The 25,567-nt window shown below is 52.7% G+C and overlaps 1 protein-coding gene across 5 annotated transcripts in view; it reads right to left on the reverse strand.

Annotated features, from left to right (window-relative positions):
* Positions 1 to 25,567, reverse strand: part of LOC102976725 (ryanodine receptor 1) — an 88,655-nt gene that overhangs the window by 51,457 nt on the left and 11,631 nt on the right. For 3 of the 5 annotated variants that reach the window (XM_055082332.1, XM_028483882.2, XM_055082333.1), the window contains exons 12-33: positions 23,907 to 24,028; positions 23,263 to 23,458; positions 19,374 to 19,509; positions 19,196 to 19,291; positions 18,991 to 19,109; positions 18,034 to 18,167; positions 17,309 to 17,550; positions 16,591 to 16,783; positions 15,409 to 15,625; positions 13,236 to 13,340; positions 12,914 to 13,017; positions 12,345 to 12,428; positions 11,227 to 11,534; positions 10,208 to 10,410; positions 9,115 to 9,289; positions 8,731 to 8,939; positions 5,438 to 5,832; positions 4,349 to 4,481; positions 3,353 to 3,513; positions 2,730 to 2,895; positions 984 to 1,070; positions 585 to 811 (exon numbers count right to left, since the gene is read on the reverse strand). In XM_055082332.1, coding sequence (XP_054938307.1) covers positions 585 to 811; positions 984 to 1,070; positions 2,730 to 2,895; positions 3,353 to 3,513; positions 4,349 to 4,481; positions 5,438 to 5,832; positions 8,731 to 8,939; positions 9,115 to 9,289; positions 10,208 to 10,410; positions 11,227 to 11,534; positions 12,345 to 12,428; positions 12,914 to 13,017; positions 13,236 to 13,340; positions 15,409 to 15,625; positions 16,591 to 16,783; positions 17,309 to 17,550; positions 18,034 to 18,167; positions 18,991 to 19,109; positions 19,196 to 19,291; positions 19,374 to 19,509; positions 23,263 to 23,458; positions 23,907 to 24,028 — 3,812 coding nt within the window. Of the gene's footprint in view, positions 1 to 584; positions 812 to 983; positions 1,071 to 2,729; positions 2,896 to 3,352; positions 3,514 to 4,348; positions 4,482 to 5,437; positions 5,833 to 8,730; positions 8,940 to 9,114; positions 9,290 to 10,207; positions 10,411 to 11,226; positions 11,535 to 12,344; positions 12,429 to 12,913; positions 13,018 to 13,235; positions 13,341 to 15,408; positions 15,626 to 16,590; positions 16,784 to 17,308; positions 17,551 to 18,033; positions 18,168 to 18,990; positions 19,110 to 19,195; positions 19,292 to 19,373; positions 19,510 to 23,262; positions 23,459 to 23,906; positions 24,029 to 24,866; positions 25,167 to 25,567 lie in introns of those variants that run through there. The other 2 variants (XM_028483885.2, XM_028483887.2) reach the window with 2 other exon arrangements.

Here is a 25,567-nt window from a genome sequence, read left to right on the forward strand (position 1 = left end):
GAGCTATTTGTCGAATCAGTGAATAGAGGAAAGATGAAGCATCTTCCTGGGGTGAGTCTGGGATCCTGGCCACATTTAGAGTCCTTAAAAGCTTTCCTGTCATCCATGTGAACACCCTTTAGCCCGGTGTGCCTGAGTCCCTGGAGCGGGTTAGATATCTCCAGGGGATACCTCTAAAGTCTCCTCGGTATGTCCAAGAGAACCTGGGGTGCCTCCAGGCCTCTCTGAATAAGGTGCAAGACTCTCTGAGGTGCACTTGAGGCGCCTGGGGTGTTGTGTGGTCTCCTTGATGTGGGTCTGGACTCCCTGCGATGGGTTGGGAGCCCCGTAGGTGAGTCTGGAGTCCACTGGGGTGTTAGCTGGGGATGCCTGGGCTGAGTCTGGGTCCCCTGAGGTGGGTCTGAGCCTGCTGAAAGGGATTTAGAGCCCCCTGGAGTGTTATCTGGGGATGGTAAGGTAGGTCTGGGGCTTCCTGGGGTGTTGTCTGGAGTCCCGGGGTCGTGGGGAGGGGCACCGCGTGGGATCCAGACCCCAGAGGGCTTGCGGTATCCGCCCCACCCCCGGGCGCCGGGGCTGTCCCTGACCGGTTCTCCTCGGGGACGTGCAGCGCCATCATGGTCAGCGGCTCCTGGCACTGCACAGCCCAGCCCAGCCGCTCGCCCGCACGCCGCGTGTCCACCTGCAGGAAGTGGTTGGGCATGCGGCTCCACGACACGGGCATCAGCATCTGCACCTCGAGCCGCGGCGGGCACTGCGGGGTGGGGTTCTTGCGCTCGCTCAGAAACATGGCGGCCGACAGCGGCATGATGTTCTGGGGACACAGGGGTGTGCACAGGTCAGGATTCCCCACCCTCTCTCCCGCCACTCTGTTTCCACGAAGACCTCCCGGATTTCTCCCCCCGCTTCAGCCGCTCCGCCAGCCCGACCTCCCGCACCTCTGTCCTCAGCCTGCCCCCATTCGTGCCCCATCACTGCACCCTGACCTTCTGCTTCCCCAGCTCAAACTGGATGACGTTCTGGTGTGTCGGCAGGACAAAGACAGCAGGAAACAGCTTCGTATTGGGTTCCACCTGGGAAGGGAGACGAGGGCAGGGTGAGGAAGAAGATGAACTGGAGGTGGTACTGACTCTGGATCCCCGACTCGGGAGCCCGTTGCCCCAGCCTGATGCTGCTGGTGTCTACAGATCCAAACTCAGGCACTGGAGGCTCCGCAAGAGCCCTGAAGTGGCCCACGGGCTGCACCTCCTCTGATCCAACGAGGCCAACCTCCTCCACCTCCCCCAGGGCAGCCCGTCTGGGTCTTTGCGCACATCAGGCCCACCCCCACCCACGAATGCCACTCCTGTTTCTCTCCCAAGCACTTATTTATTCTTCAAAGTTCAAAGAGCACACTCTGACTGCCTTTCCCTGCAGCCCCTCTGATCTTTGAAGAGAAACCCACCCAGGCTCTAACACAACAGACACCACTATCTGTGAAGCAGTCTTGCCAAACCTGAATCTAATCCAATCTGATCTGGACCCACCTCCCAGTTTACAAGAAAATACAGGGGACGGAGGAAAATGTTTAAATGACACCTCAGGTGTGCATCAGCCAGATTCAGCCTGTGGGAAACCAGGCCAGCACTCTTCAGTTGGTAGTATGCACACGAATGCCCTGAGATTTATTTTAAAAAATCAGATTCTGATTGGGCAGGTCTGGGTAAGAGCCTGAGATTCTGCCTTTCTAACAGGCTCCCAGGTGATGCAGAGCCTGCTGGTCCAGGGACCACACTTTGAGGAGCAAAGTTCTACCAGACAGACAGATGGTTTCTTCAATGAATACATTTCAAAGGGGAAAAAAAGAAAAAAATGGAAGGGAAATCGACATATGAAAAGAGACTGAAGGGACTTAGCAACCAGCTAAAACATATCGCCTTATTTAGATTCTGGTTCAAACAAACGGTAAAAAGACATTTTTGAGACAACCAGAGAAGTTTGACCATGGGCTGGATATTCGGTGATATATAAGAATTCTTGGTTTTTTTTTAAAGATAACAGTGGTATTGTGGCTATGTTTTTTAAAAGAATCCTTATTTTTTAGAGATACATACTGAAAAGAGACAAACCATATGATACCGGGATTTCCTTCAAAATCCTCCAGTGGGTGTGGATAAAGATGAATCAGGGTTGGCCGTGAGTGGGTACTAGTTGGAGCTGTGTAATGGGGACATGGAGGTTCATTATGCTGTTCTATTTTTGTGTATTTTTAAAATTCTCCATTTAAAATAAAGTTTTATAAAATAAATAAAGTTAGATGGATTAATGGATGGATAGCAGATTCGTGGTAGTAGGTATACAGGCATTCATGATACAATTCCTTTCATTTTGCTGTATGCTTGAAATCTTTCATAATAAAGTGATGAAAAGGAAAATCCCACCTTAGAATTTTGGCCCATCCTAGGATGCTCCCTGATTGGTGAAAAGGTGGCGACTGGTATCACCCAGCCCAAGAGGGATATGGACCTCTCTCCAAGGTCAAGGCTCTGCTGTGTCTCCCCCTTTCTGGATGTCAGTTCGAGGAATGGTTCTCCTAGGTGGTCTCCCAGGAACCTCCCAGCTCTGGCCTGCCCTGAGGCTGTTTTATCCTGTCTCTCTGGGGTCTGCCCTCAGAGGCTGTCTGGGAGGGCTGTCCCGGGATGCTGAGACATGAGGACGCTATTGCTAAGTTGATGAATGAGAGCTGGGCTTACCTGGAAAAAGGTGTTGCTCTCTTTGCCGTTGGCGGTAAACGTCATTAGGCCAGTGGCCAAGTCCACCAGGCAGCCAATGACAAGGTCCGTGTGGCTGATCCGGCCCTGCTGCCCGGGGCTCACGAAGTCTCCACCCCACACCATGTAGCAGTTGCTGCACTTGAGGCTAGAGGACACAGGAGTTATCAGTGCCCGGATCGTCAGCCGAGGCGCTCTGGACCCTGGACAGCCCCTTCCCTGAGCTCCCGGAACACCATGACTCAGAGCCCCACCCCCAAACACCCGCCACCTGCAGACCTGAGCGCTGAAACCCCTCACCCCAGACCCTGAGCCCCTCGGAGCCAGAATTCTTAGAAGCTGGTGGGGGAAAGGGGTGGTTCCAGAACGAGGAGAAGGAGAAGGGGAGCAGGAGGAGAGAATAGAAAAAGGAGGTAAACTAGAAAGAGGACGGCAAGACGGAAGAGGAGGAGAAAATGGAAAAGAAGAAATGGACAAAGAGGAGGAGGGAAAACACAGAGCAGGGGCCATGGGAGGAAGACAAGCAGGAAGAGAGGAGGAAAGGAGGAGGAGGTGCCCAGCGCTGACCTCCGGTCTCCCACGGCCCCCGCCCCCCGCCCCCGCACCTGCTGTGTATGTTGCCTTGCTCGTCCCCCATGGTCACCGTCACCACCCGGACCTTGCTGAGGTCGAAGTTCATGTCGTGCTGATGGTAGTCGGGGGTGACCCAGCCCACCCACACGCAGCTGGGCTCCTGGCCGGCAAAGACCCTCACGGAGTAATAGTACTGAAGAGGCAAAGGGGGGACCGGTGGTCAGAGGGCTTCCCTGAGACTCTGAGTTGATTCCTCTGGATTCTCAGCGTCCTCTGGGAGTTTAACAAGAAGTTGCTGGATTTGAGACCCGCCCCCCACCGGGTCCGTGTCCCTCTGTTTCTGTGTTTACTGATGTATTCCTAGATTCGGGAATCCTTTGGGACTGTTTCGTGATACACCCAAATTTGGGTCCCTCCCCAGGTTATACAGCAAAGTTATAAATAAATAATAGCTAACAAATAGCTCACAAATGAACTCACTTAAATCCTTACAATCACCATCAAGTGGATACACTTTTTATCTCCATTTTACTGATGGGGAAACCCTAGCGCTTCCACAGGAGAGAAGACACAGAGCCGTGAAGTGACACCCAGGTAGCCAGTGATTCTAGCCACTAGGCTGTTTGTCTCAGAAAATATTCCAGACTTGGTGAATCCCCAGACTGTATTGGAATAATTGTGAATTTTGGTTCCCAGGAATATACTAGAATAGCTACTAAGTTTGGGGTGTTGAGTTTATATGGGTGAACCCAGATATTGGGGTGCCGAGTCTATGTTGGTTTATCCCTGGGATGTGGGGGGCCCTGGGAGTTATACCAGTGTGCCCCATGGCTCCAATGTGTTCCCTGAGATGTTTAGGCCCCTGGCTATATGGATTTAGGGGTTCAAAGGGTTAAACTGATGTGTACTGTATTTTGTGGTCTCCTGTATATATTGCGGTGTCCCCAGATAAGGGCAATTACTGGGATTACAGCATGAAATTTGGAAATTGGGGGGGGGGCCTGAAGTTGAGGGTCCCCGGTTCCCACCGTGGTGGTATTGAGGATGATCTCAGGGTCATCACGGTCGTCAGTGGGCACCACCTCGCGAGGCAGTCGGGGCAGAGTGGGGGTGGCTGGTGGCTGGGTCATCATGGCGGCCTTCTTGGCCTTGAACAAGAACCTGGTGGCGCAGAGGAGAGGCTGTCATGAGACTCACTCTCAAGCCCAGCTCCCCAGCCCTCTCCATCACAACGTTCGTGCCTCCACATCCACCCTAAATAAACCCCGTTTCTAATACCCAAGGCCCCTCCTCTAGAGGGATGAAATTCCCAACTGCACCAGCACAGTCCACCCCGGAGGAGCTCTGTGCTTTCGGATGCCGGGTTACCCAGATTTAAAGGTGCCTCTGGGAACATGGAGGTTCCTTTGGGGAGCATACAATGGTCCCCTAAGTCACCATTTCTCATATGGGTGCTAAAGGCATTTGGGAAAGGACGATTCTTCATTGGGCACTGTCTTGTGCATTGAAGACATGTAGAATCCCTGGAGCCCCCAGCAAGCAGTACCTCCCCCCAAAACTGTGATAACTAAAAATCTCCCATCATTTCCAAACATCCCCCCAAGAGACACAGAACTAAATCCCACTGAAAACTACTGCCACAGTAGGGGAAAAGCAGATGTAGTTTCATTTCACATTTAATGCCCTTTGAGGGTCTCCCTTGAAGTTAGTTTTTTGGGGGTACATTTGAGACACAGAAGTGACCCCAATTTAGAAAACCAATGATGTTCCCTGGGATACCTTGGGGTACAGTCAACTTTCCCAAGATCCTGAGGTCCCCTTTAGTGTTCACAGATAAGGAAGTCCATTGGATGAAAAGCTTTGGTACCCCAAGGACCGTGGAGTCCTCCATAGATATAGTGGGGCATCCCGATTTTACATTCTCAGGGAAATTAGAGCATCCCAGGGAAATAATAGCGTTCACTCGAGACATAACAGGATCCCTCAGTAATCTGACCCCACTTAGCATATATGGGCCCACTTTGGGATACAGTGGGGTTTCTCAAGTTATTGAGGTTGCCTAATTGGGGGTCCCAGGACAGACCCCCAAACCCCACCCTGCCCCACCGTTGACTCACCCTCTCTTCTTGTTCTTCTCTGTGGTAGCATCCTTCTCATTCTCTGCCCTGGGAGGCTGGGCCTCTACCCCGGCCTGGGCGGTGCCCCCGGATGACCCTTCCTTGGCAGTTCCTTCTTTGCCGCCCTCAGCCTCGCCCCAGTGCCCAGCCGAGCGGCGCAGGTTTTCATAGTCGGGATCAGGCTCCGCTGCCCGGGCCTCATCCTCAGCAGGAGGCTGCAGGCCAGGGGGTGCCAGAGGGGTGGCCCCTGCGGTGCAGCGGAAGTGCTGGTGGAACTGGACCGGAAGGCTCAGCCGGAGAAAGAGCATCTCCACCAGACTGTTCTGGGAACCCCAAGTGCGGTGGGTCAGGCGCAGGCAGGGGGGGGTGTCCACGGTGCCGTCCACACGAGTCACCTGTGGGGGTGAGGCAGGAAGCACTGAGCCAGGAGGGTGAGCTAGGTCCTAAACCTTAATACACACAGAGTCACCATTAGGCCTTAGAGCACTGTGTGAGAATTAGCCAAAGACTCACTCCTCCGAGCGTACGAACTCCCATGGGACACACAGCTTGGCCGTGGGGTGCATTCAGCCTTCTGTCTACCTTTGCTGGACACCTTTGTACAGTGGGCAGCCCTGGTCAGACACTGGAATCACCTGGGGAGCTTTCAAAACCTTCCTGCGCACAGGGCTCACTCCAGACCAGGTCATCCACCCATCCACCCATTCATTCTTCCATCCTTCCACCCACCAATCCATCCATCCATCCATCTAACACTACACAAATATTTACTGAGCACCTACTGTGTGCCAGGCACTGTTCCAAGTGCTGGGAACACATCAGTGAACAGAACAAGGGCTCTGCCCTCCTGCTCTCTTGGGGAGACGTCTTGGGGAGAGCAGCCCAGAAGGGTCAGATTTTTTTAAAGCCTCCCCAGCTGAATTTTTGTTAGACTTGTTGTTTGTGGAAATGTAACACTCAGAAGAATGCACACATCGTAAGTGCACAGCACAATGAGGTTTTGGAGGGACCACGCCTGTGTACCCAGCACTCAGATGGAGAAATGGAACACCACCAGTCCCCCTGGGAGCCCCCTCGGTGCCCGTTTAGTCACTACACTCTCAAAGATAGTGAGGGATTCTGATGAGGGAAATGCACCGACCTGGCCTAAATAAAGGGCAGGAGCTGAGAGAGGGACAGGTGCCTGGCCTGTGCACTCCAAAGACAGACTCCATAAACTACTGGAGCAGTTCCCTTTCTTTGATGCCCCACCTCAAGTTGACCTCCTCAAGGACCAATTGCCAAGAGAGACCTCTGTGCTCCTCACCAGCCAATGAATTCACCCCAAAACTGTGCAACCAAGACTGTCTGCAGGGTCTTTTTCTCCCCTCTCTCCCATCTCTCTTATAAACCCTGTTTTGCCTCTGCTCCTTGGCAAGCCTACTGACCATCTCCTTCCTGTGATTTGTATGCAGAGTAACTTAATGTCTGACTATTCGTTCACAGTTAACGCCCTTCTGACTTAGCACATCACAGATTAGCTTTGCCCATCCTTGAACTTTCTGTGAATGGGATCCTACAGTATGTGCTCTTTTGTGTCTGGCTCCTTTCATTCAACATCGTGTCTGAGAGACTCGTCCATGTGGTTGTGGGTAGGTTAGTTTATTCATTCTCACTGCTGTCTAGCACGCTGTTCTTTGGGTTGAGAACCCCACCTGGCGGTGGCAGGGATTGGGAGGTCCACGTCTTCCCCACTATCCTCTCCCGCCCCAGGCACCTCTCCCACTCTCGCCTCCTACAATCCACTGTCAATAGAGACCTTTCCAAAACTCAGATCTAGACTGGACATTCCCCTGTTTAAAACCCTTCCATTTTTACCTAGCCTTAAAATGCCTTCCCACAAATTATTTATTAATTATAAAGAGAAAAATAGTAACTTGATGGTGGAGAAACTTGGCAGACTCCACCATAACCAAATAGTCAAAGTTAATGTAATCTGATGTGCTCAAAGTTAATGTAATCAGTAATAAGACATAATGACATGATGTGCCGCCCTGATATTCTGCATCAAGAAGAACACAACCTCTTTGCTATGGTATTCGTGCCAAATACATGAGGAATATTCTGCAAAATAACTGGTCTGTAACTCTTCAAAAATGTCAATATCATGACAAAGAAACACTCAGAAACATTCTACATTGAAGACTAAAGAGACATAACAGCTAACTGCAACGTGTAACCGTGGATTGCATTTTGGACCAGAAAAATAAAAAGAGACATCATTGCCAAGATTAACAAAATTTGAATATGGATTGTAAATTAGGTAACAGTATGTATCAATGTAAAATTCCCTGATTTTCATAACTGCAGCTCTGTAAGAGCACAGCCTGTTCTGAAGAAATGCACATTGAAATATTTAGGGATAAAGAGGCATGATGTCTCCAACTTACCTAAATAATTCAGAAAAGAGAAAGAGAGAGAGAATGTGAGAGGGAGATCTGAACGATGCCTAGGATGGGAAAACTGAGGCTCAGGAGGAGACAGTCACAGGCCCAGGTCATACAGCAGGTAAAAGGCCAACTCCAGGTCTGATTCTAAAGTACCAGCTGAAGCTTAGCCACGTGGAATTCAAGTTCTTCCCAGGTTGAGAAAAAGACTATCACTTTGATTTATGTGGGTTTTTATTGTCAGAATCTGACCCTGAGTTTAACCTTGGGAAAGAAAGGCACTAGGGTCTAAAAATTAGGATACCAGATTAATGAAGAGTTACTAAAAATAAATAAATCCGTGGGAATTCCCTGGCGGTCCAGTGGTTAGCACTCCTTGCTCTCACTGCCGAGGACCCCGGTTCAATGCCTGGTTGGGGAACTAAGATCCCACAAGCTTACTGCCGCGCTTTGTGGCACGGCAATAAATAAATAAATATATCAACAAACAAACAAACCCCCAAAATACCACCATAGATAACAGTTAGAAAGGAAGGTGCCAAAATGTACCCAGTGATTTATATTTCTTTAAACTTTGTTGTAGGATTAGAGAGTTATAAGGGCTGGAAATGTCCACTGGGGTCACTCGATCCAGCTTCTCTTTTCTCCCTTCCCCCATTTTGTCGGCACGGTAGCTGGAGGTCAGAAAGGTGTAGTTTGCCAAGGTTATACCCTACAAGGCAGCCCTGGGAGCCCGTGACCCTGACACCCACTTCTACGCGGTGTGTGGGCTAACAAAGAAGCCACAGGGAAGCTTGGGGAAGAGAACTGTGGGGAGAATGAGGTTTGGAAGCAGATCAGAGCGTGCTGAGTGGGGTCGGTCCTCACCTCATAGTGGGGATGCTCAGGGGGCGTGGCCTCAAACTGGGGAAGGCTTTTGCTGAACCAGGTGGTGACCGGGCGCTGCATGTTGATGGCAAACGGCTCAAAACCTTCCTGGAGGCCACAGATGGCAAAGAACCGCAGGGAGCTCACATCCTGGCCCAGGTTCAGGTGACCCACCTGGCCAGGTCCCAAGCTGCAGACGGGCAGGAAGCCTAGTGGGAGGGGATAGACGGGCAGGGGTGAGGATAGATGGGCAGGGCAGGGGCAGCCATGGGGAAGGAGGTACTGTGGAAAGAAGGGATGGAAGAGCAGGGGGGCTGGAGGGGACAGCGCAGGGTCAGGTGAGACGGAAGGAAACCAGAAAGGGGCCACAAGGCCAGCCCTCACCATCCCCAATCTCAATATCCCGGAAGGCTGTTTCAGAGCCTGAATCGGACATGAGCACCTCGCCGTTGAGGGTGAAGATAATGGTGTTCTCTGTGAGGTCGATCATGCAGCCCACGACATCACCTGACTGCCAGGGACGCCCAAACGGTTCACTGCCCAAGTGCCAGCGCTGACCCTGTGAGAGGGCAAGGGGAAGATGTGGTGCAGGAGAGACACGCAGAGGAATGGGGAGATACAGAAGCAAGGGGAGACGTAAAGATACAAGGGTCAGGTCCAGGGCATGTGGGACAGAAGAGAGTTCACCCCCGCGGTGTCCCCCATCTTACCCCACGTTTGCATCCATGATCCTTAAAGGATAAGCTTTCATGCTTTCCCCTCCCATTAATCTCTGTATCTCATCCCTTCTGCCTGGGTTCTCTATTGTTTCCATGACTGGGGCTGGGGTTATACAGACCACCAAAGTGCTGGTGGAGGGTTGGGGACAGCAGCAAGTAGAGGGATGGAAAGGAAAAACTAACCTGTCAGCGTCCCCTATACGGACCCAAATACACCCATATGCCCCCAGAATAGATAAATGGATAATGAGATGGATGGATAGGAAGCAGGGTATATGGCTGGATGGAAGAACGAAATGAAAGCTGAGAGTCTACCTGGGTTGATGCAGGGAGGGAAGAAAGTGTAGACAGACACATAGGTAGATGGATGGGTGGATGGATAAATAGATGATGTATTTATGCATTAAGTTATTGGATAGATGAATGGATAAATGAAACCTCAAATTGATTAAACAGGTGAATTGTGGAACTAACAACTACATGAATAGATGGCAACGTGGATGACTAAATGATTCTTTGGGCAGATGAGAAGCATGGATGAATGGACAGACAGATGGTTGGACAGAGAGATGGATGATGGATGGACATATGTGTGGACAGAGAGAGGGAAGCATACATGGAAGAATGGGTAGATGAGTGGGAAGGTAGAGTCAGAGATGGGCAGACAGAGTGAGGCACAGGTAGAGGCAGGGCTGGAGTGTATGAGCGGTGGGAAGGACCACAGAGCCTGGCAGAGTGGAGCCCAGGGAGCTACCCACGCGGTGCCCGTTGAAGACGTAGGCCAGCTCATCAGCTCCCAGCTCCACGTCAGGCCGCAGCTCAGGCCTCGCCCAGCCCACTCGCATCTCGCCGGTGGTGACTGCCTCAAACTCGAAGTACCAGCGGCCGCTCTGCACCACATAGGATTTCTCTGCCCTGAAGATGCGCACCCGGTCCCAGCGAGACTGGCTCTCCACCTGACCTACCAGTGGGGCCAGGCAGAGTCAGAGAGGCTGGGCTGGTGGGAGAGACCAGGAAAGGTAAGGGCCTTTGCGGGGCTGGGAGGAAAGGGACAATTCTTGGTGTTAGGGAAGAACTGGGGAATCTCAGAGCAGTCACAGAGAGGCAGGAGGGACCTACTGAGACTTCTCCTCCATCCCTCTGCAGTCAGAGCTTCACAGAGGAACTAGTGACAGAGGCATGGAGGAAGAAAGTCGGGTCAGTCACGGCCATGGTCTGGGGTGAAGGGTCAAGATTAAGGTCAATGGTAAGAATCAAGGGTTGAGAGCAGGATCAGGAAGAGAGAGTCAGGGTCAGGGAGGGGATAGAAATTGCGGCTGGGGTCAGGGGTTAAGAAATCGAAAGCTGAGGACCACACTCAGGGCTGGGGTTTGAGGCTGGGATTGGGGGGTCAGTGATAGGTCAGGAGTCAAGTTAGGAGTAGGGATTAGAGGCTCTCTAAGTCCTTGGTTGGGTGGCTCCACGTTATAGCTATAGTCCAGAGGTTAGGAGTTAGGGGTCGTAGCTGGGGGTCAGGAATTGGAGTCAGGGTCAGGGTCTGGGTTCCTGGTCTGGCTGCTCAGTGTTGTAGCCGTAGCCCAGGCAGGGCTTGAGGCAGGTCAAGTCAGTGGTCAAGATCAGGTTCAGGGTCAGGGACAGAGTGTCAGGGTTGCGGGGAGAGGGTCAGTGCTATAGATGTAGCCCATTGAGAGGCGAGTTGGGTCAGAGATCAGGAGTCAAGGGCCGGGGTTAGGGTCAGGGTAGGAGTCAGGGTCAGGGGCCTGTGGTCAGCACTCACTGGGCTCCTGGTCGGGCGGCTCAATGTTGTAGCCGTAGCCCAGCAGGGTGCGCACGGCCTGGCAGAGGCTGTCCCGGTTGCTGCGCTTGGTGGCCTCGTCCAGCAGGCGGTAGGGCACAAGGCGAGGGTTCCGGCGCGCAGGGATGTCCTGCACAGAGCTGTAGGTCCAGCCCTGGGCCACTCGGTCTCGTGCCCACACATTGTGTCCGTTCTCCGCCAGCCGGTCCACCAGCATCGTCTGCGCGGGCGTCAGTCTCACGTGGCTCAGGTCCAGAGGCGCCGGCTTGTACCCATTGCTCATCATGTACCTGCGGGTGTGGCAGGGTTCTGTGGGACAAGACCCTCACCTCCACTTCTAGGCTCTGTGCTATGGGATCCCTGACTTCTGACCCTTGTCCTTAGGATTCCATGATCTTTAGCCTTGAGCTTTGAAATTTCTGACCTTTGGTCTCTGACATCAGGTTTCTATGACTCCCTTAAATAAGCTTTGATATACTTGACTTCTGATCCCAGGATCCTGTGACCCTAGCAAGGGCTTTGACTTCACTGACCTCTGGCCTCTGTGACCCCTGCATCTTGATTTTGGGAGCCTCATCTCTCACCCTGGAACTCTCTGACTCCTAACTTCTAACTTGGAGGCTCCTTACCTCTGATCCCACGACCCTATCATTCCAAACTCCTGGCTTTGGAGTCGTTGACCTTTGAAGCTTGGCATCTATCCCCAGGACCTCTGATCTCTCCTCTATAATTTTAGGATCCCTTACTTACAACTCTAACAATTTCTCACCTCTTTCCATCGACCCCTCACCTCTAACTCAGAGATATTACCTCTGTTCTCTCATTTTCCGGGACTCCATGGCAGACCCTGGCCCTGGGTCCGACTCACTCCCACTCTCTCTCTGGAATGCGCGTAACTGGGCATTCCTGACACCTCCCCAGGACACTCACCACTGACTCCAGAGCCCCGACCCCTGGTCCTATGACCTCCACCCTAACCCACAGCCCCTTGGTTTCTGACCTCAGCCTCCCCACCGGCCCTCAGTTGCTCCAGCCCTCACCACGGCCTCCCCGGCCCACTACTCTCTTCCCCACGTGGGGCCCGGGCCGCCCACACTCACGTCTTGGGGAGTTTTGTCTTCTTCAGGTTGTCTTCCGCCTTCTCGTCCGCCATGCCCACGTGGCAGCCCAGCGCCAGCAGGGTCCTGGGGCGGGGGGGTGGGGGCAGGGGGACAGGGTCACCCCACGTGGCCTCCCTGCCGCTGGCGTCCTCTCCCCCCAGCCCAGCCCCTGTCAGCTCTGTCTCTGGGTCGCTAGCTCTCTCCACCTCTCTTGTTCTGGTTTTCTGGGCGTCTGTCCCGTCTCTCTCGGTCGTGGTGTCTGTGTCTCTCTGGCTCCTGACTGTTTCTCTGTCGCTGTATCTCTTTGACTGTGCTTGCCTTTTCCTGTCTGCTTCTTTCCTTGTCTCTTTCTCTCTCTTTCACTTACTGAGCATCTCTCTTTATGCCTCTGTCTCTTACTTGCCCTCTGTCAGTTTCAGCCTCACAATCCCAGTCTCCCTCCCTCTCTCTGCCTCTCTTCTGTCTCTTTCTCTCTGTCTCTCTGAGTCTCGGTCTCGCTCTCCCTGTCTCTCCTTGCCCTCCCGCCCAGCGGTCAGGCCCGGGCCCCTGCTCCCTGGTCACCCCCTCACTTGAGCGTCTCCCCCGACATCTGCAGGTTGTAATTCCTCTCGGGCTCCGGTAGGCTGTGGAAGTCCACGAGACACGGGTGCAGCCTCTTATTGTCATCCCGAACCTGGAGAAACTCCAGGGTCAACTCCTCGGTTCCCCTTCCCTCCCCAGCACTCCCAGACTGTGACCCCTGGCCTCCCCGACCCGTTCTGCCACCCAAGGAGCCCCTGGGGTCCCAAAGTCGCTTCCCCCAGCCACCAGCCCCTCCCAGTTAGTGAGCAGTTGTCACTCCACCACAGCCAGCCTAGCCTCTCTCCCCCACGCTGCAGGCAGCGCCCTCACCGGGCCGTAGGTCCAGCCCTGCTCAATGCGAGTCAGTGCCCAGAGTTCATGGATGTTCTCCGCCAGCTTCTCCCGAATACGCTCCAGATGGGGAGGCAGGACAATCTGGGGGCAGGTGACATTCGTGAGGTCCCGGCATCCCCTCCAGTCTGCGTCGTGACCCCTCTTCCCGAGAACACGTGCGAGCCCTGAACAGTTCCCCAGAGAGCTCTTTTTTTTTTTTTTTTTTTTAATTTATTTTTTGTGGTATGCGGGCCTCCCTCTGCTGTGGCCTCTCCCGTTGCGGAGCACAGGCTCTGGACGCGCAGGCTCAGCGGCCATGGCTCACGGGCCCAGCCGCTCCGCGGCATGTGGGATCCTCCCAGACCGGGGCGCGAACCCGGTTCCCCTGCATCGGCAGGCGGACGCGCAACCACTGCGCCACCAGGGAAGCCCCTTCAGAGAGCTCTTTTGACCTTTCCTACTGCCGAGCCTTGCTCCCCATCACCGCACCCTGCCTCCAGGGTTGATGGCCAGCTGAGTAAGGACTTAGCATCCTCAGAATTAAGGAACTATCTGGGAATGGGTCTGTCTCCCCCTGTGGACTGGGAGCTCCGTGAAGGCAGGGCTGGGGCTGTCTCGGTCTCCAGCATTTTCCCAGCCCTGTCCAGCCCAGAAGGGGATGCTCGTGAAATGTTTGCTGAATGAATGGATGACTCCCTTTCCTTCTCTGTACAATGAGAATCAGAACAATATTAACTCATGATACTTACTTTATAAGGGTTCAGTGAAATCATTTACATAAACTACTAAATGTTATATACCGTGGACCCTCAAACAATGTGAGCTTGAACTGTGTGGATTTTTTTCAATAAGCATAAATAGTACCTGTATTTTCATTTTACAGATCTTTAAATTAACTAAGTGTGGGGAAAAGCTTGTGTTTGATTAGAGATCACAAGATGCGGAATCAAAAGAACTAGGGCTTGAGTCCTGATTCTATGCAAACTATTTTAGCTTCCTGCCCTAGGGTGTGTCATTTACCAATTCCTTTGCTTTTAAGACAGAGAGAGCAGTGCTGGGACTTGCGACTGTGCCGGGGTCGGTGCCCCTAACCCTCCTGCATAGTTTCTATAAATGCATGGCACATGGTAGGTGCCTAGTAATATTTATATTGTTGGCGGCGTTCTGCAGGCACAGATAATGATGGTTGGACCAGGGTGGGATGTGGGGGGAGAAGTGATTGGGAGGAGGCAGAGCGGACAACCCCTGAGGCTGCCAGGTGGGTGGGGGAGGGGAAGGGAGACATCCAGGAGGAGGCCCAGGGCTCTGGCCTGGCTACAGGGGGATGGCAAGTTCACCCCTGCAATAACATTACTATTACCAATAATAACGGTAACTCTACTGAGTACTTACTATTTCCTCAGGACCATGCTAAGCACTTCACATATATTAATTCATCTAACCTTCACAACAATGCTAGAGGGAGGTTCTCTCGTTCCCCCTTTTCCTCACAGGTGAGGGAACTGAGGCACAGAGAAGTGAAGCCGCATGCCCACGGTGACATGCTGAAAGTCAAACCCTTGTGATCAGGCTCTTAAACAGGACTTATATTCCCTCCTATAGGGACATGCCTGGAGGGAAGGTGGGGAGCTCAGATTGGGATAGGAAGAGTGAGAGAGGCGTGGAATAGAAAAGATGCCCAACAAATTGTGGTGGATAAGATCACAGGCTTTGGGATCAGACTGCCTGGGCTCAAATGCTGTGTGACTTGCACAGGCTGCTTAAACTCTCTGGGCCTCACTTTCCTCATCTGTATATTGGGGGCAATAAGAGTCCTTTTTAGGGAATTCCCTGGCGGTCCAGTGACTAGGACTCCGTGCTTTCACTGCTGAGGGCCCAGGTTCAATCCCTGGTCGGGGAGCTAAGATCCCACAAGCCACTCGGAGCAGCAAATAAATAAATAAATACTTTTTAAAAATTAAATAAATAAATAATAGTCCTTTTTTTAGGGGACTATACTGAGGACTCCCTGAAACCGAGATTCTGCCTTGAGAGATTCCTTTGCCTCCTCTCTGCCTCAGCTTCCCCACCTGTTAAACAACAGGGTCCCCAGCTTCCAGCTCAGCTCCCCATCTCCCTGGCTCCTAAGGGAGTCTGCCTCTCCAGGAAACCCTTGCAGAGCAGGCAGTACCTGGACAGTGTCCACAGGGCAGGGCACAAAGTCGGTGTGTGAGAGGCAGCGGCTGGGGCCCACCAGGTGGGGCCCCCGGGGCCCTTCCCGCCGATACTCCTTGATGGGCTCCAGATGGAGTCGCTCTCGCGGGAGCACAGCCTCATGACAAGGGGCATAGCCAGGCGGAGGGAGGAACTTGAATTCACCATGGCGGCCACCAAGAAGGAACCGCACCCTAGGTGGGAGAGTGGGGGTCACTAGTGAGGGCAGTGTACAGAGGAGAGTCTGTACTCAGTGGGGGGAAGGGAGCAATCTTGGGATCAGTGGAAGGTTCTGGGGAGACCTGAGGTCACTGGACAGTCATAGCGTCATGGAGGTCATTGAGGAGTCAGGAAAGTCTAAGGTCAAAGAAAATGTTGGAGGCCAATAGGAATCTTTGGAAAACCAAAAAGGGAAAGTGGGGGTCAGGTCACTGGGGAGTTAATCCAAGGTCATGGGAAGGTCCTTTGCAGGAGGTCCTGGATCAACAGAGCATTTAGAGATACCAGAAGGTTTGGGGGAGACCAAGAAGAAGGTCATTTGGAAGTCACTGAGAGTCTGGTGTAACCCTAAGAAAATCATAATCGCCACTGAAATGGTGAGTAAGTCATTCACAGAGCTTGGGGGTCACTGGGAAAAGAATGGGCTACTGAGAGGTCTTTGAAATAACTGTGGTCATTGAGAGGTCACTGGGAAATTATGGAACTATTAGAATATCGTTGGGAGATGCTGGGGTCATTGGGAAGTTGTTAAGAGCAAGGAGTCATTGGGAGGCTTTGTGGTCATTGGAAGATCACTGTCAGATTCTGGAATCATTTGGAGGTGATTGGAATGGCACAGAATCATTGGGAGAGTCAGAGGTCATCTGCGAGGTCACTGGAAGAAACTTATTAATCATTAGGTCATTGTGAAATTTGGGGGACACTTGGAGATTGGGGTGAAGCTGAGGTCACTGGGAGGGTCTGGGTCATTGGGAGGACACTGAGAGTGTCTGGGATCATGTAGAGGTCACTGGGACCTTCATGTAGGGGTCCGGCCCATCGGTCCTGAGAGAAGGCTGCTGGGTCGTGGCCCCATAGAAGGCCATGGCGTGCTTGCAGAAGCTGTCTCAGGACAGTCCCAGGTCTGGGGACTGGCCAGGGGGCTGGGGCAAGTCCTTACTTGACACCAGCTGAGAAGCTGACAACGGGGAAGAAGAGCCCATCAAGGTTGAAGGCCTCAAAGACACCCTGCACAGGACAGCCATTGATGCGGAAGGAGATGGATGGCACGCTGAGGTCCAGGCAGCAGCTGACCACGTCCTCGGGGGCCAGGAGGTGCTGCCCTGGGGAAGTCACCAGGCGTGGCACGTGTCCTGCACCAGGATCACAAGGGAGAAGTCAGAAGTCAGAGGTCCAATGGAACCAATGATCTCAAGAGACAAGGGGCAGGTATTAGAGGATCCTATAGGGTCTGGACCCTAGCAACTCTAAGGTCAAGTGTTCCTTAGAGATTAGAGGCAGAGGTCAAGTTTCCCCTGAGGTTAGGTTCCTGAGAGGTGTGGGGGTCAAAGATTAAAGTCATCTTGGAGTTAGGATTCTGGAACCTTTGGGGGCGTAAGTCAAAGATCAGAGATCTTAATAATCGGGGCAGTTTTCTGGGATCTCTAGGGTCAGAGATCTGACATCCTCTGGGGTCAGAGTTCTGGAGGCTATGAAGAAACAGGTTCGAGCCAAGATTCTGAAAGCTCTAGGGTTAGGGTCTTGGGAAATGAGGAGTAAGGGGTCAAAGTTAGCCTGTTTGTGGGTCAGGATCCCAAGAACCCCAAGGCATGTGGTGAGAGCCTAGAAACCCTGGGTCAATGGTCAGGGTTGAGGGTCCCCTAGAAGGGTCCAGGTACCTGTCCAGAGATGCAGCCCATCAAAGCCGTAGGAATAGAGGTCATCGCCGACCCCGTTGCCGCCCCAGCCCTCGCCGCCCCCAGGGTACGGGCTGTAGCCCTCAGTGAGGGCCCAGCCCACCCGCAGGTGGGTGGCCTGAGCTGTCAGGAATGGGGCCACCTCGTCCACCATCACCTCAAAGTACCATTTGAGGTACTGCGTGGAGCTCTCTGCTCGGCCCACAAAAATGTTGGGGCGGATGCTGTAGGAGAGACAGGACAGGAGAGGAGGATGAAGGAGAGATGGAGAGGAGACCCAGGCTAGTGGGGGGTGGGAGAGGAAGGCAGAAAGACAAAGATATACATACACAAGAAAAACAGAAAAGCAGAGACACAGAAACAGAGAGAGAAAGCAGAGACAGAGACGGACAGAGAGGCATCAAAGGACAGAGAAGAGAGAGATGGGAGAGAGACTGGGAAAAAGAGATGGAGGAGAAATAGAGAGAGACAGACAGATGAAGACAAAAAGAGCAAACACGGAAAGAAAGAAAGAGGGAGGAAGAGACAGAGGCAGAAATGGAGCAGGGAGAGAGGACAAGAGGAATGAGAAGCCAGGGATGAGCTGGGGACAGCTGTGGGGACCGGGGTGGGAGATGGAGGAAGGCCCATCCACCTGGGTGTGGAGTCTGAGTCAGGGAGGGGATTGAGAGGTTCTGAGTTCTGGGGTCAGGGGTTAGGGGCCAGACCTGGTGACAAAGTTGATGAGGTTTGTCTGCAGCAGAAGCTCACGGCCAGGGAGCAAGTTCTCAGTAATGAGATCTTGGTTGGAGCGCACGGCCACACCATTGCACACACACAGGGAACACAGCACATCCAGCACCTGGAGGTCAAGGTCAGAGGTCAGGGTGTGAGGGCACCTGGGTGGGGGTGGGCGGTGGGGGGAGGGTGTTGTCCATGGAAGACCCAGAGTGGGAAACCAGAAGGATGATATGCCAGGATGGGAGATGGAGCTTTTGACTGAGAAGAGGTGGTGAAAGTGGGAGGTCAGGGGTCACAGAGAGAGATCGGGGTCAAACAGAAACATCAGGCAAGAGGCGGGGGCCGTATGAGTTGGGATAAGACATCAGCAATGTAAGAAAAGAGAGACTGAGGAACTCCCTGGCGGTCCAGTGGTTAGGACTCTGAGCTTCCCTGGGTTCGATCGTTGGTTGGGCAACTGAGATCCTGCAAGCCACATGGCTTGGCCCAAAAAAAAAGACTGGGGTGAGAGGGCAGAGGTCAGTGGGAAGAGTGAAAGGGTCGCTCAGGGAGGGAGTGCAGGGATAAAGATGAGGTTTAGATCAGTGGAGGCCGCAAACTTGCATCTTCAGGGGCCAGGTAGATATCGTAACTATGTGAAGTGGTTAGGAATAATTCAGTGGGAGCCAGTAGCACTTGGGGTAACCTGGAGAGTGTCTATGCAGCCCCCCTAAAGGCTACAAGATTAGAAATTGAAAAAATACTTCAAAGAGCTAATGCAGCACATCTGTGGCCCAGGACGCATTTAAGAACCATGAGTTTGAGACCTTTGTGTGGAGATGGAAGCTTGCGGTAGAGGAGTCCAGGTTAGAGATAAGATGGGGAACTGGGGGCAATTCGAGGGCCATGGGGAAAGGTCAGGGTTCAGAATTCAGGGGATAAGAGGTCAGGGATGAGAGGCCAACCTTGTGGTTCCTCCCATGCTTGTCCAGGAGGGAGATGATGGACTTGATGTGGTTCTCCTGGATGATGTTCAGGACCTCAGGACTCTCAATCAGGACACAGTACAGCACCTCCAGGATCCCTGCACAGGGATTAGAGTGAGAGGTGAGGTGGCTGCAGCCCTCCCGTCCCCACAAGTCCCCATCCCCTCCACCTGGGTTCTCCTACCCGAGGAGGCCTCCAGCCGATCCAGTTTGCTGACCAGCCAATCCAGGTTGTTGGAGAAGAGGGCACAGTTGGCACGATTGCCACGGATCAGAGAGGCTGAGGGTGGAGAGAGGGGTCAGACCCAGTAGGCCTGGGAACCTAGGGTGCTCTAGGGGGAGTCAAGTCTGGGGCCCCTCACCCAGGATTTCATACAGCAGGTTCACAATCTCTTTCCAGGACTCGGCTGCCTCCTCCCCGGCAAATTCAGCAAAGTGGGCAGCAGTGGTGTAAACATTTAGGCGGTCGATGCAGTTCAGGACCAGGGAGAGCATCCCCTGGGGTAGAGAAAACAGGGGGTTTCATCACAGGAATCCCAGGCCCTCCCTTCCTTGCCTTTCTTGGACTTGCTAATTCATAGTCCTTCAACAACTAGTGACTGGGTGTCCCCAGATCTAAACCAGAGCCATCTGTGTGCACCTTCACTCCCAACTCCCTCCTCTCCTCCTCGGCTCTCCAGACCTGGCCTTGTCCCACTCTGCCTCTGTCCCCAACACAATACATCCCTATTAACATCACGACTGAATCTGTGCTTCCCCTTCCAGTATTTTCTCTCCCTCCTTTCCACTCCAAGGACCCTACTCCTGGTCCCATTGGCCCAGCTCACTCTCCACACCAATCATCAGAGAGATTTTTGCCTTCTCTCTCTTTCTTTTTGTTTTTTCTTTTTTCTTTTTTTTTTGCGGTATGTGGGTCTTTCACTGTTGTGGCCTCTCCCCTTGCGGAGCACAGGCTCCAGACGCGCAGGCCCAGCCACTCCGCAGCATGTGGGATCTTCCCGGACCGGGGCACGAACCCATGTCCCCTGCATCGGCAGGCAGACTCTCAACCACTGCACCACCAGGGAAGCCCTCTTTCTTTTTTTAAAAAACGTTTTAACCTTTTGTCTTCTTTTATTTTGCATTATAACAGACATACAGAAAAGCATAAAACATATACAGTCTATTCTTGCTTTTTGTAGCGGTGAGGTTCTGTAAAGTTGCCGTGAGCACTGAGTGAATCCTGAGAACCAAGGCTCCCAAGGGAAACACAGAGGGTTTCTCTGAGTCTCTGAGCACAACATTTTCATCAATCAATCAATACACACTCTTGTTTTATGTGCGTTTCTGTTTAAAGACACTAATTTAATAGATGTTGTTGATTCGTTAACATTAAACTCACAACCAACAGCACTGTAACTCATGCTTCAGTGAAGCTGTTCTTTAACACATATTTTCTCAGTAAGGCACATCACAGCCTTCTTGCACTTAGGAACACTAGACAGCACTTTGCCACTGTGCTTAGGGGCCATTTTAATCAGTGAAATTAACAAAAAGCACAAAAATGTGACAAGTGTGGCACTAAATACACCACGAAAAGGACACTTGCTTACAGGTGAGAGTTGAAATAACAAGGCAGATCGTCGCCTTGTTCAACCTCAACTGGAAACACAACATCAAATGACTTAAATTTTTTGCCTCTCTGCACATGTCCACAAATGACTACAAATATTCTGCAAGCATTGATTTGGAGGTTACAAATAAATTTTAGCGAGTAGGCATATTTGCAAATACAGAATCAGGAAATAATAAAGATCAAATGTATATGGTTTAACAAATAAATATGAAAGAACACTTGTGTAACCATGACCCAGGTCAAGAAAGAGAGCATTGCTAGCCTCCCAGAAGTCGCCTCGATGCCCCCCTTGTTACACAACCCTCTCCGCTAGGGATAACCATTATCCTGACTTTTATGGAAGTCCTTTCCTTGTTTTTCTATTTTTACTACCTATGCATGCATTCGTAAACAGTCTAGTAAAATTTTGCCTGTTTTTGAACTTGAGATGTACAGTAAGTATTCTTTCGCACATGGATTCTTTTGCTCAACATTACTTTAAAAAAATTTTTTTTTCTATTTATTTATTTGGCCGCACTGAGCGGCTTGCAGGATCTCAGTTCCCCAACTAGGGATCGAACCGAGACCTTGGCAGTGACAGCGCCGAGTCCCAACCACTTGACCACCAGGGAATTCTCTCAATATTACGCTTTAAGATTAAGAGCATTGTTTCATGGGGTTGTCATTTGTTCATTTTCATTGCTGAGTAGTATCCATAGCCATCGTACGGATATGCCACATTTGTGGATTCATTCCAGTGGTGGTGGACAACTGGGCTGCTATGATAATTGTTGTATCTATATCCTGGGCCCGTAGTAAGAGATGCAGTGCATCATGGTAGACAGCACAACCAGCTGGAGTCACACACAGTGGCTCTGCCCCTAACTCGTTGTGACTTTCAAAGACCTAACCCTTCTGTGGCTCCCAAACCTCAAGTCCTCACCATGGCCTGGCCTTTGTCACCTCTCTGTGCTCGTCTCCTCCCACTCTTCCCCTAACTCACCCAGCTCCAGTCATCCGGGCCTCCTTGCTATTCTGGAAGCTGCCAGGCACACTCCCACTTCATGGTCCGTGTACTTGCTCTATCTCCCCTCTGTCCCTCCCTCAGGTGTACACATGGCTGCCTCACTTCATTCAGGTGACCCTCCCTGACTACTGTATTTTAAACTGCAACAACCCCAGCACTCCCTAACGCTGCCCTGCTATTTTTAATTTTTTAAATATTTATTTATTTGGCTGCGTAGGGTCTTAGTTGCGGGACCTAGTTGCAGGATCTTTGCTGCAGCATGCAGGATCTTTCGTTGTGGCATGTGGGCTTCTCTCTAGTTGTGGCGCGCGGGCTCCAGAGCGCACAGGCTCAGTAGTTATGGCACGTGGGCTCTAGAGCGCACAGGCTTAGTTGCCCCGTGGCATGTGGGATCTCAGTTCCCCCACCAGGGATCGAACCCGCGTCCCCTGCTTTGGAAGGTGGATTCTTAACCACTGGACCACCAGGGAAGTCCCTGCCCTGCTTTGTTTTTCTCCTTATCATCATCTAATATACCACATAATCCTCCTATTTTATTGCTCATTTATCCTCCCGCCCCATGTCAACTCCATAAGGACAGGGATTTTTGTCTGCTTTCTTGACAGCTATATCTCCCCTGGTATATTTGTTCAGCAATGGCTGTTATTTAATCTCTCTGCGCTTCAGTGACCCATCTGTAATATGGGAATTACAATCCCCCATGGGGTTATGGGGAGGATGTCAGGTATATAACACCCATAACACACAGTAAGGGCTAAATTCAAAGTAACAATAACCACTGACACTTATATAGCATCTACTATGTGCTGTTACTGTTCTAAACACTTTGCATATACTAATCCCACTCCATTAGTAAGTTTTGTTGTTACTATCATCATTTCTAGGTCTGCCACCCCCATCACAATGGGAGCCCCTGGAGAGGAGCGGGGACAACTTGGAAGACTTTAAATGAACATGCTCCCCAATCACCCTGAGGAGACATCAGACCTCGGACCTTTGTGCAGCCCCAGTCTTCCACCCCTCTCAGCCCCTCGCACTCAGACTCCGTGCTGAGCGGAGCCCACCACGTCTCCTCTCATAACACACAGACCCCCCAGCCTCTGACCCAAGCTGAGGTCCCGGCCTACACTATCCTCCCACCCAAAAGCTCACCTCTCTGGTCCGGCCCCCCACCATGCTCCACTCTGGTTCTATCCTCCCACTCCGCAGGCCCTACCCCTACAGACACCGCCCCCTGAGTCTAGTAGCTCAGCCTCGGACTTCCCAGGCCTTGCCTCCACAGGCTTGCCTCGGCCCAGAGCTTACCCTCACCCCGCCCCGTCCTCCCAGGAGAGGGAACAAGTCCTGCCCCCGCCTTCAGGTTCCGGTTCCACCTTGCTCTCACAGGCCCCGCCCCTCACCAAAGCCTCGCCCACCAACCCACTCCTGATCCGCTTCAAGGCTCCGCCCCCTCGCGTGTCCCCTACGACCCGCCTCCCCGCCCTGTTCACCCAGGCCAGGACCTTCCTCCTGCCCCTCCACCTGACCCGCCCCCTCTCAGACCACTGCTTCCCCGGGTCCGGCAGGCTCCGCCCTCCTGAAGGCCCGCCCCCACGCCCACAGACCCCGCCCTCCTGGGCCGCGGCCTCACCTCCTCCTGGAAGAGGCTCTGGCGGTTGCGCAGGCTGCGCAGCTTGCTCTGCTTCTCCTCATGCTGCAGCTCCTCGGAGGGTGGCTCGAAGTAGCCGATGAGGTCCTGCAGGCTCAGGATGACGCCCTCGAGAGGCAGTGCTGTGCCAGCCGGAGACCCCGAGCCCCTCGGCTTTCCGCTGAAGCTGTCCAGGCCCCTGCGGAGACCGGGCACTTATCAGTGAGGGTCCGGGAACACTGTGAGGGTCCCGCCCCCACCCACCCCCGGTCCCTGCCAGACTCCCACAGACACACCTATTTAACAGAGAGAGAGAGTGAGACGCAGAGAGAGAAGGGCATTGATTGGCCCGAGGTGACACAGTGGCCAAGGGCAGAGCTGGGCCTGGGACCCACGCCTGTGTAGGGACAGGTCATGAAAGCAGAGGTCAGGGCCAGTGAGGTCCAGGGTCGAGGGTGTCAGGGGTGTGAAGTCAAAGTCATAGCTGTCGAGGTCAGATTAGGGGTCAAGTATGTAGAGGTCAGGAGTTTGTGTATGTAAGAGGTGTGAATGTCAGAGGTAGAGATTAAATGGTCAGGCGCATGAACACAGGAGCATGGGGTCAAGGTGTGGCCTGGCCCCAGGGCAGAGCGGGCCGGGTGGCTCACTTGATGAAGTGGTTGTAGAGGCCGCCAGTGCTGTAGATCATGCGGGCGGCCTGGGACTCCTCCTGCTGACAGCGGGTCAGTGACAGCGCGTCGTCCATGTGGCCTTCCTGGTGCAGAATGGCCTGACAGTGGTGGGAGAGAGACGTCAGGAGGGGGCTCAGCCAGCCAGGGCCATGCTCCCCAGACCTCCACCCAGACTCTAGACCCCAAATTGCCCCCATCCTCTACGGAATCTCTCTGCCAGCTCCGCCCCCAGTCCCTCTTCATCTGTCCCTATGTCTTTCATTCTCAACCCCTCTCTCTTTTCCCCCCTCTAGGTCTCTCCTCTCACTCTCTGTCTCTGTCCTCTTTGTTTCTGTCTGTCTGTCTTTGTCTCTCTCTCTCTGTCTCTCTCATGCCTATCCCATGCTCTGTCTCTCCCTCTCTGTCTTTATGTCCATCTCTCCCTCTACCTGTCTTTTTTTTTTAACATCTTTATTGGAGTATAATTGCTTTACAATGGTGTGTTAGTTTCTGCTTTATGACAAAGTGAATCAGTTATACATATACATATGTTCCCATATCTCTTCCCTCTTGCATCTCCCTCCCTCCCACCCTCCCTATCCCACCCTTCTAGGTGGTCCAAAACCACCTAGCTGATCTCCCTGTGCTATGCGGCTGCTTCCCACTAGCTATCTATTCTCTTTCTTTCTCTCTTTCTCTGTCCCTCTTTGATTCTCCCTGTCTCTCCCTCTCTGTCTCTCTCTATCTTGTCTTTCTCCAGGCCAGACCCTCTCCATTTGTATCTACTACTGACTTAACATCCCCCCACCAGAAAGCTCTAATGGCACCCCAAACTTAACATGTCCCAGACACAACGCCTGAACACCTTTCTGGGAGGTGAGACCATCATGGCTGCCGGCTTTCCCCTGAGCTGACCTCCCCAGGACCCCATCCAGTCCAGCAGCTGTAAATACCAACCTGCTGACGACGCCCACATTGCCCTCTCTGGCCCAGGCCCGTCTCTACATCCTCTGCTCTTGTATCCAACTTCAGCCTCATTTTTCACAAACAGGTGCCGCCCTAGTCTTCTCGCTGATTCACTCAGCAAGTCTATTGAGTGGCTCTTTTCTAGGCCTTGGGGCCCGTCCTCCTGAGCTGATACTTGGCTGTCCCTGACTCAGTTAACGGCACTTCCCTCCTTCCAGGTGCTCAGGGCAAAAAAGGACCAAAATCATGGTCTCATCCTCAATCCCTCCCCCTCTTACCCTGATATCCAATCTTTCAGAAAATCCTGTTGGCTCTGCCCTCAAAATACAACCAGACTCTGCCCCCTTTCCTCACTCCACAGTCCCCACCCTGGTGCTGTCCACTGGCATCCTCCACCTGTACCAGTGCAGACCTGCCCTGGTCTTCCTTCTCCAGCTCTGCCCACCCCCGTAGTCTGTTCCCCATAAGCAGCTCAAGAACCCTGTGAACCTGAATCAGGTCACCCCCCGTGCCCTGGCCTGCTCAAGACTATCTTGTGGCTCCATCTCATCCAGAGTAAAAGCCAGGACCCTCCCCAGTGGCCCACAAGGCTCTAGCTGATCTCTTCCCATCCCCTCTCTGTCCTCATCTCCCAAGACTCACCCCTCGCTCACTCTCCTCCAGCCAAACTAGATCTCCTTTCGGTGATTGCA

This window comes from Physeter macrocephalus, unplaced genomic scaffold (assembly GCF_002837175.3).
Source record: "Physeter macrocephalus isolate SW-GA unplaced genomic scaffold, ASM283717v5 random_84, whole genome shotgun sequence".
In the NCBI taxonomy this organism is placed as follows: domain Eukaryota; kingdom Metazoa; phylum Chordata; class Mammalia; order Artiodactyla; family Physeteridae; genus Physeter; species Physeter macrocephalus.